General features: G+C 36.7%; 2 protein-coding genes across 19 annotated transcripts in view; one reads left to right on the forward strand and one right to left on the reverse strand.

Moving 5' to 3' along the window:
* Positions 1-16,572, forward strand: part of ARL13B (ADP ribosylation factor like GTPase 13B) — a 49,169-nt gene that overhangs the window by 13,741 nt on the left and 18,856 nt on the right. The gene's annotated exons all lie outside the window — the stretch shown is intronic.
* On the reverse strand, positions 137-16,041 carry STX19 (syntaxin 19). 2 transcript variants are annotated; one of them, XM_025144433.3, is made up of 4 exons: positions 15,810-16,041; positions 3,156-3,217; positions 2,932-3,041; positions 137-1,912 (listed from the first exon to the last, which is right to left on the reverse strand). In XM_025144433.3, exon 4 carries the CDS (start codon positions 1,824-1,826, stop codon positions 951-953), a length of 876 nt encoding a protein of 291 aa, XP_025000201.1. In that variant the 5' UTR covers positions 1,827-1,912; positions 2,932-3,041; positions 3,156-3,217; positions 15,810-16,041; the 3' UTR covers positions 137-950. The 2 variants fall into 2 exon arrangements, with proteins under 2 accessions (XP_025000201.1, XP_015153418.1); XM_015297932.4 differs by lacking the exon at positions 3,156-3,217.

Genomic DNA, 16,572 nt, shown 5'->3' on the forward strand with positions numbered 1-16,572 from the left:
AATAGAAGTATCATTTTTCCTACCCTGACCTGGTAGGTGTCTGCCTAGGTAATTGAATAGTGGAAGTATCTCTATCAGTTCATTATTACTTGGTTTCTCAGCAGGCTGCTAACAAATGTCCTGCAGGTTTGAAATGGTCTTTTAATGTTCTTTAATGTTTTCAGAAAATACCTTCTCAAAACCTTTAAGAAATCTCTGTAAGAAATACAGGAATGCATTATTAAAATAAATAACTCAGTGTGTTCTGCATGCCCCAAAGCAGTGCATGTTGTTCTATTGTAATATCAGTATTATTTCCTCTTGCCAGAGTGGCCTGTAAGTAACTTCCTATAGAATCAATACTCAAATAGTCTTGATAACCAAACAAGAAGACAGAAAAGTTTATGCATCAGTTTCTTGATTGTTACTGAGATTGTCTGCTTTGTGTGTTACTTCTATTTGTACTACTTCAAGTTCTTAGGGAAGAAAAAAATGAAATTTGAACCAAGTAAATACGAGCACTTGAACAAACAAGAACAGCAAAAAAAAAACCCCACAGCAATTAAAAGAATACTAATTATTTTTTTATAAAAGGTAATCCAACTGGTCTTGTGAATCCTTTCTGAGGTTTACAATAATTTTGATGTTTCCCAAAAGCACAGATGGCATGTTGACACATTGCATTGTTGACGCTTCTTATGAGTGGAAGAACAAGAAAATGTCATTTGTCTCCTTTGATCTTTTCCTCTCTAGTTCATGCGTTTCTGTGGAAGCCATAAAATTTAGGCACAGGTGAAGATCTCGTTTCAATCTTTGAACTCAGTTTGGAAAAACAGGTGCAATTTTTCCTCAGTGGATATGTGGAAGGGGAAAAGGGAAGAAAATGAAGCAATAAAAGAATCCTGGGATTGGTTGATAAGTTCAGTTTACTGCATAGGAACTGCTGCTGCTTACAAAGGTTGTTTCCTTTGTCACTTGCAGCACGGGCAACACCAGCAGCATATTACTTTGCAAGGGTGTCTTTTTCGATACCTGACTGCAAGTCCAAATTTTTCTCTAGATATTTGGGTGTATTCCTGAGTGTTGTTCATACTGATTTCAATGTTGTTGATCATCTCCCCCTGCTCTTCCACCAGAACTGATATCTGAATAAAAAGTTCCTTCAGATCTTTGATCTGACTCTCTAGGCTGATCAGTTCTTTGTGTCTCTGTTCAATCTCTGAAAGCTGAACTTTAGTAATTTTGGCTTCAGTGAGTAGATTTTCATTGAAAATCTCCCATTTTCCTTGTTGGAACATATCATTGACTTCGTCCTCAGATACCTCTTTACCAGCTACTTCAAGCTGACGAACAATAAATCTTCTGCATTTATCTTGCTTGGCTGTTATAGCTTCATTGTATGAAAGCATAGCATTTAGGTAACAGCGGGACAGGAAAGTGTGCTGGGAAGCTAGAATTCTTACTATGGCACGTGAAATCCCATATTCACTTTCAACTTTTTTCACTGTTTTTGACAGTTCATCCAAACCTTTTCGTATATGCTCTGCTTGAATTTTTATTTCTCTTGCTGTGTTAGATTCCTTTTTAAGAACACTGAACCTTCTCATTGAAGATACTAGACTTTTTTGTTGTTGACTGAATTTTTGAACTTCCTCCACCAAATTATTAATCTCGTTCTGAAGCTTCTGGATTTCATGGAAGTGCCTTTCGGTTATAGGCTCCCTTTCATAAATAATGGCCTGCTGTTCAATCTCTTCCTGCTCGTCTTGTACAGGTGGACAGTTATTTTCTCCAGCTGTTTGTAGTTCTTTGGCTCGGAGTTTAAGCTCCTGGAGGCGATCTCTCATGATTCTTGTGCTGTTTTTTTCTTTGTTCTTTACCTCTCTTGTAACACAGGGAGTTAGCTCCAGTTATTTCTTTTTTGCTTGTTTCCCTGTAATCAGAGTGTAAATACAATCCATGTTAGCAGTGGTCTGTAGGCATTAAAAGTAGTTCTGGAGCTCAGAGCTACTTCCCTTTGTGCACTGGTAAAATTAGCAGGTGAGTGTTATGAGAACAAGGAAGGTGATGTCAGAACAATCTACCCTTTAACCCAGTTTCTGTAGGACTTAATCAAAACCTAAAGTTTTTAGTTTATCTTCAGGTGTGAACAGTTAAGTCTTCCCTTGACTTTTTTGTTATCTTTTGCATTTCCATAGACAGTAATTTGTAGTCTAATCCAAGTTTTATGATAGATTATGGTTTACTATCTAGAACTTAAAGTAACTAGGAACAGGGCATGCAGGGAGAATTTCCACTTTGTGAAGGAGGAGATGAGAAACTCAAATTCTTGTTTTATCATAACTCTTTTATTTGAGGAAGGAAAACAAATCACTTTAACTGTTTTTGGAAATATAAGTAAATTTTAATCTTCAGTGGAAGACAAGCACTTTAGCCTTTGAGGCAATCTACCTAAGGGTCAAAATTTTGGCTTCAATATGCTGTTTTAAGCTTTTAGTTCAGCCACGCTAAAATTTTTTTCTCCTTTTTTTTTTTTTTCCTTGCCTTTCCTTATATATCGAGTTGAAGTGATGATAACTGAAGTAGTAAACTACAGCAAGCCAGAATTTGGAGTTTAGTATGAAAATACTAAGTAGAAGTGGATTCAGTATAATTAACATCAGATCTTGAAGATTTTATAAACTTCTTTGGATTGCTGTCACTTTGCATTGCCAATTGTGATCTTAATACAATTTTTACTGACATTCCGTACAACATGTTAGCACGCAATTTAGTAACATTTCTTATTTAATAGGAAGTGGATTAATTATGTTTTCTAACTTAACTGTTGTGCAAGCTTTGCTGGAGATATTTAAACTCACTCTCTCTGAGAATTGTATTAACAGAGATCTGTTAATGTGATACTGAATTTTTTTAGCGGGAATGATTTTATAGCAAATCTGAGAAACATACCTTTCAAATGGCTGTGGGCATAGCTTTCAGCCTGGCCTCTGTGGTCAACCTTAATTTCCCTGTTTGATTTTGAACATAGGAAAGTATTTCAAGGGCTTGCTTGAAGACATCTTCAATTAAAAAAAAAAAAAAAAATTGAAATTAAAAACAAAATCTTAGAAATTGGCAGCTTTTTGCAGTTGGTTTATGCCCACAATGAAATAAATATATTTTTTAAAAATGACCTCTGTTGAATGCGTGCTTGTCTTCTTGAATGCAGCAATATCTATGGAGAGGTATCTATAACCTGTAATGCACACAGATGAAACATTAACCGAGAAGCCCCAGAAAACAAGAGTGATAAGCATTTATGTTTCTGAACGCGAATATTTCTTCTTTAAGTTTGGAGAAAGAAAGTACCTTTTCAAACTGCAAGGAGTAAGAGCTTGGAAAGGGCTGTTTGTGGGTTTTTATGTGGGATTGCATGCTTCTAGGATATAATTCGCTGTACCACATACTGGGAGTTTGACCAAAAGATCTGTAAGCTTTACCTTTCGGTAGCTTTCGCACACAGTGTGGATGTTGTGAGCATTTCTTCCTATGAATGCCATTAAATTAAGTATTTTTGAAGAGTATTACAGTTCATTTGTTCGAATTTGCAACACCTTTTGTCTATTTTCAATTTTTTCCTTTCTTTGTGAGATCTCTGTTCAGATAAATAAGTCATATGGAATATTGCAGATGATATGGACCTTGAAGGGAATATTTAAAATGACTAAAACAGTTATTTCATCAAAGTGCTTTTTCATTGAAACATTTCTGAAGATTTAACTTGGCTTTTCAAAATCCATATACTGAAGGAAGGGCATTTGGTAGTAAGATGCTTATGTTGCACATTTTCATTACATGGAGCATAACTTCTACATACTAGCAGGCAACTTCTAGAAGTCTTTATATCATATTAATGAACTTGAGTTTATGGAATTAATGCACATACTACACCTTTTTATGTATCTACTGCAGAGCTTGTCTTTTTAGTAGAATGATTTTTGTTGTTGTTACAGCTGTTTTTGGGCTGGTTTTTCATTGCTTTTTTTTATCCTCTGCTCTGTAAACAAAAGGGTTGCTCAATTCTGCAGAAGTCAGTAGTGTTGGTCATTGCTGCTCTGAAGTAGATTGGCATTGGGTTCTGCTTCTTATTTTCAAGTCTTTGTATAAATGTAATAAATGGTTAGTTTGTGATTAGCTTGCATGCAGGGCTGTTGAAGTGATGTCACAGATCTTTCAGAACAAAACTGGCCAAAGGGGATAGCTGACAATTTTCCATTACAAAGTGACTGGAAATTAGAGGCTCTGTACTGGGCCTCAGATAGAAAATACTGTAAGCGGTATGCACAAAAGCAAAGAAGTTTGGCCTGTCAGAGTTCTGTTAATAAGCCATAACTACTCTTTAAAAATGCTAACAATTCAGCAGTTCTTTAAGAGGTGACATGCTTTTGTTAATCCCAAACTGTTCAGTGCATCTCAGTTACTCAGAGCAAGAAGTACTTCCACGAGATGCCTCTGCCTGATTTGACAGTGCAACATGTTACTGAGGGTAACATGTACCTCTCTTACGTATTTCTGTTGATTTCTTCAGGTGGGCTCAAAAAATTTGGTGTGCATGCATATGTATAATACTATATAATTCAGCATTTTTTTTAATTAAGAGAAAGTTTCCTTTGAGTATATAATCTTTTTTAATTACAGGGATGAAAGTATTTTCTTAAACTTCCCATGAATGTTTTCCTTGGACTAAAATCAAGAACTGAAAATGTTTGTTAAAAGTGAAGTGTTCAGGAGTAGAAGACTACGAAATTTTTACTTTGGGTCTTCTGGTCAAGTCAAATGTGTTTCTTTCATGGGTTTATTCAGGAATGAATGTTAAACTGTACAGTAGTATCTTTTAGCTGTTTTTGGAGGTTTCAGGATAGTCTTCCTAAATGGCTATGTTTTATAGCTGCATATTCTCTGAAATCCCATTTCTAGAGAATCTTTTTCGGTAAGCAAATGCAGTATTTCTTTCTAGTATGTGAAAGAGAGCATTTTCTAATAGCTGCCAGGAATCAATCTAGTAACCTGATAGTATGCAAACAATTTTGTTACGTTAGAATAACTTCATATAATAGTTCTGTGGTTTCTCTGATCCTTTATCTATATTTAAGGTCCCTAAATATTTGTTTTTCATTATCCAAGTCATGAAGCCGTACATTGTGAACATAATTTTCACAGATTTAAAGGTGGCTGTCTACAGGAAGATTAGCTTAAAAACAAAACTTTAAAGGTACACAGATCAATCTTAAGAAGCAATGCTGATGTTGTACCATAGTGCAGATTTCCTTTACTGCTTTTTGTATTGATTTCCCCTGAAACCCCCAACTCCACCCCCCCCACACTTCTGTGATTTAAGATCCAAACATAATGTGTATTGATTTACTGCAAGAGAATTAAAAAACAAACAAAAAACAACAACAACAAAAAAACAGGTAGGTAGTGAAAGTTACCATATTATACTGAGACTTAACAGTCAGGCAAACTTCCAAGTAATTTTGTGGAAAACTACTTCAGGGTGGAGAAAAATACAACATGTATTTATTTTATTACACTAATTGCTCTGAGTTGCTTAACTAGTGGTATTTCCCACAGCAAAAAGAAGCAGTTTCTTTAAGGTTAACATTCTTCTGAAATGTTTCAAGAACTGCTTGGCACCACCATGACTGCTGCGGGGAAAGTTCAGTGTGGGGCATGTGAAAGAACAAGGCTTTGGAGAATTGACCTGAAAATCTTGTTTTAGTACAGCCTAACGCATCTGTTGACCCGTGTTAATTTAACATGGCTCGGCAATCCTGTGATCAAAAGCAAGTTTTAATGGCACCATTAATGCTTATGTGAGGTGGCAAAACTTTATTGTAGCTAAGGAAATTCGAGTAATTACTGGAAAGCTGTAAAACATGCATGTAGTCATCCAGTTACTCCATCAGAATGCAGCACAATTTCTCAAAAGGACAGTTACTGATTTTTCTTATGTTCAATTTGCTGTGACTTTGAAGTGAGTCGATCACAGGACCATGAGAACTAGGTTTGATGTTCAATTTGTGTATCTATTAACAATTATTATCTACTTTTTGATGGTTTGGGTTCACTGGGCTTGAAATATTTGAATTCCTTGAGGGGGAGAATAAACTAAAAAGCAGCAGAATAGCATGACTGTTAGGGGACTCTTTGCAAAGTATGAATCAGTTATCCACAAATGGAACAGTTTCTTCTCAAATCTCAAACTTACAAAGAGGTAGGCAGAAAACACTTCAGGTAGCTAATTGATTTATTATTTTTATTTATTTATTTATTTATTTATTTATGTCCTGTTTGAACATAGAGCTCGCTAGGGAGTGGAATGTAAGCAATGGAACCCTACTTTCATATCTTACTTCCTATTTGGATTGCCTTCAAAACCTGCCTCTGAATTTGCTTGCCAGCAAATGTGGCTGATTGTATTGCAACTGAAACGCATGCTGATTTAAAATAAATAAGGATGTCTTCATGACATAGATAACCTTGGAAATTGTTGGCTTGACTACTTGAGTATTTCCTAACCAACTTGGTTCATATAGGGGAGTCCTTTGTGTTGTTGTCCTTTGTGTTGGGTTGTATGTATAGGGGTGCATCCTGTTGTTCTTTCAGTTGAGATGAAACACTTACTGAAGTTTTTGCCAACACAGGGAGAATATGCCAGCTCTTTTAGAGTTGAGTAAAGGGAATTCATAGATGGAAGTCTCTTGAGTGACTTAGTTTCCCCTACATTCAGAATACAGTCTGGTTCCAGTCAGTTCCAGCTTTCTCTGCTCAGTTGAAACCAATTCCTAATGTTTCAAACTATTTTAAACAGGATTTGACATTTTCAAACCTGTTCAAACTCATTTTCAATCTGGCATTTAGCAGTAAGACTTCTTTCTTTAGAGTATTGATGTCTATCAATGACCTTATTTCTGCCTTTTCTGGAAATAGTGCTGCCCCACAGTAATGCTGAGGGGAAATCAAGTACAGCTGGACAGACAGAAGTTTGAAAAAATCATGTCCTTCAGTGAATGAACATTGTGAGTCTTGATACTGTCTTACTGTCTTCATCTTTCATGTGAGTATTACCTCATCTTCTTGGATCAGGGAAACCAGCTGAAGCGGGAATAACATTAATTCCTGGGAGCTAGCTGGACGGACAGCAATAGCAACAATGATGAATAAAGGTATTTACTAATTAAACGTTGTGTGAGCTTGTACATCAACTAGACTTCTTTCACATTTGGCAGGAGGCCGTTGTCCCTTTGCTGGGATGCTACCAGGTTTGCCTTTTAAGTCATTTGAACAAAGGTTACTTTGGCTTAAGAGTGAGTGTTTCAAGGGAAGAGAACTTATGCTGTTTGTAGCCAGAATCACTGAACATTCTTAAGTGCTCCATGTTTTGATTAAATTTCGCTTTAGGAATAATGAAGTTTTTATGTGATCCTTCTATATTTAAATATTCTATACGGTGCTCCCAGTTTGGCAAATCATTTAAGCAGATGCACAGATCTGAGCACATGGTTAAACCTCTCCAGATGAACTCTCTATTTCCTAGTGCGGTACGTCATTTTCGCTATGAGAAATTGAGACTGGACTTTGGGCAACACAAGCTCAAATCTAATCGTAGATAGTGGGTGTTGAGCATGTTCTTAAAATTAAACACCTGTTTAGGTGTTTCCCTAATAACAAGTGGTCTCATACGCACAGTTGTATTCTGTAGAATCATTAGCAATGTCCTTGAGCAGCACTTTTCTCTTAATACCCTGTGAGAGTCCTTGCTAACTTCTTGCTGACAAAACATGTTACTACTGTAAGCAGTTCAGGTGAGATGCTGTCACAGCCCTGGTGTTTTGCAAGCAATGTGAATAAGCATGCTTCTGAATGATTTAATCAACCCATCAGGGTGTCATCTGAGAGGAACAAATGCTGAGCTTGCTTTGCAGGTGTGGGAGCAATAAGATCCTCCCCTGTATTTTCTGTTGAAAGTTTTTCACCTCTGCAGATGTGCAGCTGCTGAAGTTCCTTGCCAAAAGGCAGCCTAAGTTACAGAGGTGGGGAACGTGTGCACATCTGTTTGCAGAGGAGAGGTTTGTTTCTTCTGTCCTGGGGGATTATGTTCTCATGATAGATAGCGCCAATTTTCATGGAGAAAAGTGTCAAATTTCACAGGGTATTTCGTAAATAAGAGTTCACATGCTAATGTCAGCCAAACACTGTGTTACTGAGTTAGAAAGGAAAGAATTCCCAACTATTTCAGAGTGTTGGAGCTTTTTATTTTAAACATTAAGCTTTCCTTAAGATAGATGGGTATTTCACATACAGATACCTGTTTCAGCTGCTAAGAGCATGCTGTGAATATAAGCTTTGTTTCCTTTTGGGTAAGAGTTGTGTCTTGGATTGTCCAGAGCTTATAGTGGTAAAGGGAAGTAAAAACCTCTTACTGAAGTTGAGGAGGTTGTATTCTCCAGCACATGCAGCACTTTGGCTTCTGGTCAAAACCAGACCTGGAGACATCATCCTCAGTCTACTGAAATCATTGGCATCTTTTCCATAAATTAAGTGAGCCTGGGACCAGGCTGTGTCTGAGAATCTGTTTTTTCCCTGCCTTGATGTGTTAGACTATATGTGTAATAATTTGTGGTCTAATTCCACAAGTGTCCTGAAAAGGGATGTGTGAGGTGTTGAGTTTTTTCCAGATCATGTAAGAAGCCCTGATCCCACTGTCTGACATTGTTCAGCAATCTCAAACTCAGAGAAAGGTTTCCTACTGGGAAATCAACACACACTAACTTGTTTTGCATTGGGTTTCTCGTTCCCCAGTATTCCTTTGAGTGACTCCAACTTAAAAGTTTTGCCTTGGTGTCAACTCTCACGTAAACAAACAGTCCTGTACTTCTGTTGATGAAATATCTTGACACTTGACTGTGCTAAAGTTTGCCCTGTTGGTGTTGTCTTGTTCATGCAGTAGGAAACTTTTATTGTAGGATCATTTGGTGTACACAAATTCAGTGTAAAACAAAAGTTCCCTCTGTTAAATTACTAAATTTCTCCATTAAACTCACACTCGTGTGCTTAAGGGAAAAAACAGGTTTGCCTCTAAAAGCCACAAATTTCAAAAAATGCTGCTGGGATTTTGAGGTTACTTTTAAATAACTTATTCTGGCATGTAATATATTGCTTCGTGTCTCTCTTGCTTAATGCTTAACTTGGATGGGGCAATATTTTTTTTTAAATTATTTTTTTATCCAAAGGAATCTGGAAGCATTATCAGAAACAGAGGACTTGCCTTACAGTAGTGGTGAAATACTTCAACTACAACTGGCACTCACTGTAGGAATAGAAATTCCAGCTTTCCTGTTCTTCAAACCAAACTATTCACGTGTACTCCCTCTGCTAGTTCATGCTCAAGGCAACCTTCCACTCAGCACAGCCTAGAATATTCTTAGCATCCTTATCAGACTTTTTCTTCACTGTCTGGGGAAGTTGGGTTACAACAGCTAAGAGCAGGAGGTTGACTTTGGTAATGGTAAAAGGAAACAAGCATTATCTTGCTAAACTGCAGCAGCAAATTGTTGGCTAAGTTTAGGAATAGCTCTGAGTGCTGTGACATAAACAAATGTGAAGAGCATCAGTGAGATCTGCTGGTGTTTCTTGCCATTCCCCAGACATAAATGTTGCTGCATCTGAGTTACTGAAGTGTTTGTTATTCAGAACTGTAATCACAAGCTGTAGGCCTTTAAAAGATACCATGTAGATATGGAGACCATACAGCTGCAGTAATTCAGTCAAATTCATGTGGCACTCTCCCTTTTCTGTGTACAGTAAAAAAAGTTATTTAATACTGAAAACAGTCAAGGAACAGATAGGGCTACAGGATGATTTTAGACAGAAGGTGGATGGGGATAAGGAAGGGAACAGGATAGTCTACAGAATAGAAAAAGTCAGGGACAGTTTTGCCAGTACATAAGCTGTGCTTAGAGCTTAAGGATTATTGACCAGCTTTCATAAGCATACTATATTTGGCTGGGAGGGGGGAATAGGAATGCACATGCTGCATTTCAATTTGGTCATGCTGACATGCCTCATCTCCTAGGAAGGCTTTGTCCTCCACCCCCCCGGCTCCCCCTCTCCCAGTGCACACACAGAGTTATCATTCAGATCCACTGGTGATTCAGTTTGTATTTGTTCTGGTAGTCATCTTCTTATATATTATTGACAGGTTTAAGAGTACAATTTTCACATCTTTGTCAAATATTTTAAGGGTACTGTATTGGTGTTTTGATAACTTTAATGCGTTATTCACCAGAGATATGAATCTCTCCAAAGTGATGGCCTACACTGCCCAGGAGAACAGTAGATCCTGATAAGTGGACTACCATTATCTGTTACTAATTTGTTATGATGATAAAGTATGCCTTAAATTCTTATCAAAGATAGTATCATTACCTCTGCTGAAACAGCTTTAAAAAACAAAACCAAAACAAACCTGCAGTAAAAATAAGGGTTGATTTGTTTTTCTGTCCCTTAGTTACAAGGTAGTGAAGGGCACTAGGTAGAAGAGACTTGCAGGCAATATATATCCCAAAGGAATCTCAGTTAAAAGTTATTTTTTTATTTAATATGTTTCCAGGCTGCAGTGAAGTCGCATCTCTGTTATATTGTGGGAAAAAAAACCCAAAAAACGAAATCAAAACAAAACAACAACTGTGTAACTGTTCTTTTTGACAACATTGGCTTTGAGTCATGTTCAGAGGCACACTCTGGTCTGGAACCTGATTGCTGTTTTGAGTGTCTTAGCAGCTCAATAAAAAGTTACTGAAGCATATATATCATTTAAACTTAATATTAATTCTCAGTAGTTTGTGGGAAGGACTGAGGTTTTGAATCAAAATGTAAGTTTTCTGAAAATGTTGTGCTTTCATTTATTCTCACAAGAAAAGAAATAATATGTTTTGTGTTCTAGAATCTTGTGCTACTACTCCAAGATACATTTTAAGCAACTGAAGTAACCATATTGACTACAGGCCAAATTTATTTTCTCCTTTGTTTAAAAAAAAAAAAAAAGTTTCTTTTAGCTTAATTGTCTTGTAAACACACATGTTTAAAGCAAGGATTTTCAGGAAGTAAGGCAATTGGATGAAAGTGTCCTCTTAAATCATCATGTTTTAAGATGATGATTCCTTGGAAAAACATATTTAAGACTAGTTCTAAGTTCAAGCTTCTGTTTGTGGGAAGCATGGGAGTTATTCAACAAGAAAACAGTAAAGGCAGAGAGTTTGCCTTGGGTATAGGCTTAAAAACACATACCATTTGTTTTGGTAAGGTAGATAAGTAGTATTGAAGTGTATTCTATGACAGTGTGAAATCAATTGCATTTTCAATGTGTGGGACTTGAATGAGATACCTATTAATATTTTTAAGAAATGCTGACATGTAAAGGCTGTTTGTGTAATCTGTAGCATGTTGCATCATCATAGCCCACTATGTGATGTTGAGGAAATAGAATCTTGTTTCTTGTCCGCTTGAGAAAATATCCCATACTAGAACTGCCGGAAGATAACTAGGTAAACCAAAAATGCCCCATGTGGAGGAGAATAGAAATGATGCATTTGAAGCTATGTAGCTTGGGAGTTCTCTAGTTAATGTGAAGGTATGGGAAGGGGAGAAACACTGATACTGCGTAAAAATGTTTGATGCAAATATAAAAAAACAGGTCCGAGTATTCAGGGGATTTGCACAACAAAATTTCATGGGTAAAAATGAATCAGAGATTGCTGGAAGAGTGTCATTAAGCTGTGCTGCTAGAGTGACCACTTCAAGAGAAATATAAGGGCAGAAATAGTTATTTAAATTAATTTAGATGGTTTTGTCCAGAAATCTGTAACACACTCAAGAAGCTGGAGATACAGTTGTTTTAGGGCAGTTCTGTGGTGTTGCATGATATGGAAAAAGGATACTAAGAGATAAGATGATAGGCAAATAATAGAAGTATGGACCTTGGCATTAGTAGGTGCGGTAGAATATGACAGGTTTTGAATCATCTGTATTAGAAGATTTTTATAGTTTCCAAGTCTCTACAGCTGCCAGTCTTCTTCCATATCAGTTATACTGTTTTTATGAAATATGTGATTCAACGATGTGTAATGAATCAGTGGCAAAACTGGGTTTGTACCTTGGAGTTTTGTAACCTGTTCTGAATGTTTGTAGATTTGGAGATAGCGACCTTTATTTTTTTTTTATATATATATATATATATATAATAGATATTCAGTGTGTGTGTGTGTGTATATACACCCACTGAAACTGTGGGTAGTGGAAGGTGTTAAGGTCATGCCTTTGCACTGGCGTAAGTCACACTTTCAGGTGCAGTATGCGTCACTGAATATTGACTGACAAAACAGTGATTTCACCCTGCAAATCAGTTAGTCTGTAGGTTATTCTCCCTAGTTGGTAAGGGACTGGAGTATCTTGTATTTAAAACTGAAGAACTTATTTAATGTGTTCATGATGATTCATGTAGTAAAGAATTACTGAAAGTAGTGCCCTTTAGGAAACTTAAAAAAAAAAAAAAAAAGAGGAGAAAAGTAAATGCATCATTGGAGACTCCTGGTTTTGTTTTTCTTTTAGACAAGAATAATGCTAGTAATCAGCAGCTTTATTTGTTTAGCTGGTATGAGTATGGTGGCCACATACAAGTCATAGAAATCCAGAAGGAAGACTATAATTTCCTCTACCAAAAGTTACATAATGAAGTTTTAGATATTTATATATTGTAAGGTAGAATTTGAAAGTAAATTGACAAAAGAGGAGGCTGAAGCAGGATGAAGGACAAGTGAAATTACTTCCATTTAATTGGATGTATATTTTGAACTCTTAGTTAATAGCTTTCTCTAGAACTCTGTTAGTATAAATCTATTTCCAGATTTTCTTTTATCCTGATAATACAGGTGCAGAACAAAATCCGTAGTCCCACTTAGTTTTCATTCCCATTTCATGTATCATATCATCATATCAGACCATATGGCTAAGTATTGCAGCCTTGCAACTCATCTGTAATAAATGTAAGGATTTCTAGGCAAAGCAAAAACCACAACGTATCTTACAGGTAGTTTGCCTAAAGAAACTTCTGTATTTGTCTTGTTATTTCTATATTAAGGTGAAATACAGTATATGAAAATAATCCATATTTTCAGGGATTTTTTTTAAATTCTTATACAAAAACATGGCAGCATAACTTACTGCTTTTGCAGTTAAACACCTGGAAGTTAAATAGAGTGTCCTGGTTATAAGCTCAGATCTCTTTGGGTAAAGCCCATTTGAGTAGTAGGTTGGAATAAACAGATAGCAAAGCAATGTGTTGGAGAAATACACTTTTGGTAAATGAGAATAGGATTTAGATAGGAGATAGGAATGTGGCCACTTACCTAAAGTGAAACAAATAATAACTGTCATTCTTTTAACCACTTCAAAAGGTAGTATGAGAATGAGATTGCTCTAGAGTTGCCTAAAGATACTATAAACAGGATGAGTTTAGAATCTTACATTTAAATAAGAGAATAGTTAAAGTGACCTGGAGGAACTAGTTAGGGAAAAATGTGGATTAGAGAAATTGATCTCCCTGCAATTATGTGTACACAAACTCTTAATTGATGGTTGTAGGCAGATGGTCTTGGAGCATCTCATTCACTAGTTTTTCATTATATCTTACCCTAATATTCAAAGTATTGTTTTACGTAACGATAGAAGGCATAAAAAACAAACTAGTGAAATTAAATATTCCATGTTTTTGAGGAAGACCCTAGTGTTAATCGGTAAAAAGTTTCCAATGACTTTCTAACGCTTATCAACAGTCCAGAAAGTGCCTAATGCTAAGGCAGCTCCTTAGAGTGCCAAAGAATGTAGCTTAAGATTTGCTAAGAGCCACGTTTGGACTATTTGTATAGCTAACAGCCGTTAAATGCAGTCTGCAAAAAGTCTACAGAGAGAAGGGGGAACAGGGAGTTCCTCACAGTCTCTATGGGAGGCCTCAAACTATTTGCTAGTTCTCCTATATGCGTGCTTGTTAAATTAGCAGTAAGTTTGTTTTCCTTGAAAAGCTAATGAACTGCCAGTAACTGAAGGGCAAAAGCTCTCTGACAAACTCGCATCTTTCTGTCTGTTTGTTGATCAAGAGTTTGAGCTGCATGGCCGGTTATATGAGGAAAACAAAGAAACTAATAAATCTTTTCTTCATATAACTGCACAGGCCTCAGTTCTCTGTCGCATCATCCTAGTAATTGCTGTCCACAGGACTGTCCAAGAGGAAAAAAAAATGGATGAGAGACGAAATTCTGAAGAAAATATGTGGAACGTCATTTCTAAAAGATCAACCGTGGGTGGAAAAATATGGCTTTGTTCCTTCTTGTGTAGACTGCTGTGAAGTTCAAAGCTTCTCCCTCTTGCCTTTGCGTTCTGAGGAATGGTGGCTCAGTCGCTCTCAAAGCTATGGCTTCTTGAAGTAGCCTTCAAGACTAGTATTCCTGATCTCAGATAAATCATTCTCTTAAAGATACATTTTCCTGAGGTTACTTCTACTCAAGATTGACAATTCTGATACTGCAGTATTTTGACCAAAGTATCCTGACGGTATAGTGTACTCTTCTATATTTGTTATGGCCAACATACAGATTTGACCAAACTTCTCCAGTCTCAGTGATAACTGACTAAACCCAAAAGCAGTATCTCAAGACACTTTTACATATTACTTCTAACAACCTGCCTGTACACTATTTAGTTTTCAGTGTTCTTACTGTATGGTAATGGTAATCTAACACCAAATGCACAAGTTGTAAAGCAGATATATTTAAAACAAAAAGTCCAAGCCTGCAAGCCAAGAAAATAAACACATCCAGGCACTCATGCAGAATACCTTCTGCGAAAGAAACATCTGCTTTTTTTCTCTAACGCTTCTTGTTTGTTGTGTGTGTGGTTTTTTGTTTTAAGAAAACAGATACAAATATGTCCTTTTTATACTCGATTTTTTTCACCAAATCTCTTGGATTGTGAAGTAAGTTTTAATGCTTATTTGTTCGCAACTTGCTGGGTAATTTACATTTTTAGAAGCAAGCCAAGGAGTGCACATAGTTCATGTTCAGAGACTGTTTTTCACTGGTATATCATCTGGCTTCTGAGGGAAATACTGAAGTGTAGATGTCAGTTGTGCCAATGCACACATACACTCCCTTTCCACACTGTTTCCCATGACTCTAAAAATAAAGTTCAAAGCTCCCTAGTTGTTTAAAAAAATCTTACATGACATAAAAGCATTTGGTGCCTTCCTTTTCTCTATTTCTTTTATAAATAACATTTTTTGTTACACTAAGAGGGTTCCAAGTATACTTTGTGAAACTGAAATAAGTAAAGCATGACTTTATTTATGAAAGCTTTGGAGTTGGCAAACTTAATGTTATACACCATCAGTGTTTTCAAGTGTGTTTATCAATACTTCCTATAGTTCTTAAACACTGAAGATTGCTATATATGAAGTTCTGTTGCTTTGGAAAATTAAAACCAAGCTCTGTCCTTTAAGATAACCCCAGTGCATTCGGTAAAGAATGAGGTTTTATGCATAAAACTTGCCTCAAAGCTTAGCATTCCTGTGCATGAGCAGTGGAGCTCTGAGACAGTATTAACCCAGAGCTCTATCCAATTATTTTCAGGGTCAACATTCACTGTTTGCGTGTCTTGACACTTTGACACAGACTACACAGCCTTTTTCTAACATTTGCAACTTTTTAAACATTAAGTAAAAGAAAAGTTTTTACCTTTAAATCCTGTGCAGATGGCAGTCTTTCTATGTTATCCTTTAGAAAGAAACTCCGGAGGCTAAGCTTGAGTATAATGTGAAAAATATTGTTTTGAATATTGTCTCAAGTACTGTGTCTTGAGTGGCATTCCTGTAAGTCTTTTCAGCATGCTTTCTGCTTCTAGTCCTTAAATAATTGTCCAAGGGCTCATCTTCAAGTGCAGCGGTGCGAGAGAGAAGCTGACTTCTGCAACTGCAGTAGACAGGCAAATTGATTACTTTCTACTTGGGGAATCTGGTTCTGCCTGTTTGCAACCCAGCCTTGCTGCAAGGCGGATCACTCTCATGGAGTTGGCCAATAGTAGGAAGTGTTTGAGACCAGCTCCCTAGGTAGAGACCTTGTCAGCTGCAAGCATAGCACTGCCTGCCTCTGAAGCACAAGTGTAAGTGCAGTTATTGCTTTCTTCTCTTTCTTCTACACTGAAGCAAGAAGGAAAAAGAAAGCAAGAGTAGTTTGCGATCTATCCATATGCTTACTTGAAAGGAGAAAACATGAGGCATCGGTAATGCACAATGTGATGGTCAGTGTATTAAAAGCATTTGAACAATACTTTAGTTTCTTAAGTTTGATCTACAGACTGAAGTGGGACAGGGAGTAGAACAACAGGAAATGTATGACCTCTGTTAAATGAATTCTTGGGGAGCATAAGGTGGAGATTGCCATTTGGATATTTCACCTAGCCAGGTACAGAACTTCAGCTCCAACTTTTGAATACAGCTGG

The sequence above is a fragment of the Gallus gallus genome, chromosome 1 (assembly GCF_016699485.2).
Source record: "Gallus gallus isolate bGalGal1 chromosome 1, bGalGal1.mat.broiler.GRCg7b, whole genome shotgun sequence".
In the NCBI taxonomy this organism is placed as follows: domain Eukaryota; kingdom Metazoa; phylum Chordata; class Aves; order Galliformes; family Phasianidae; genus Gallus; species Gallus gallus.

Bases quoted from the DNA above. Each gene is read 5' to 3' on its own strand.
- STX19 (XM_015297932.4), bottom strand. From the start codon at position 1,826: ATGAGAGATCGCCTCCAGGAGCTTAAACTCCGAGCCAAAGAACTACAA.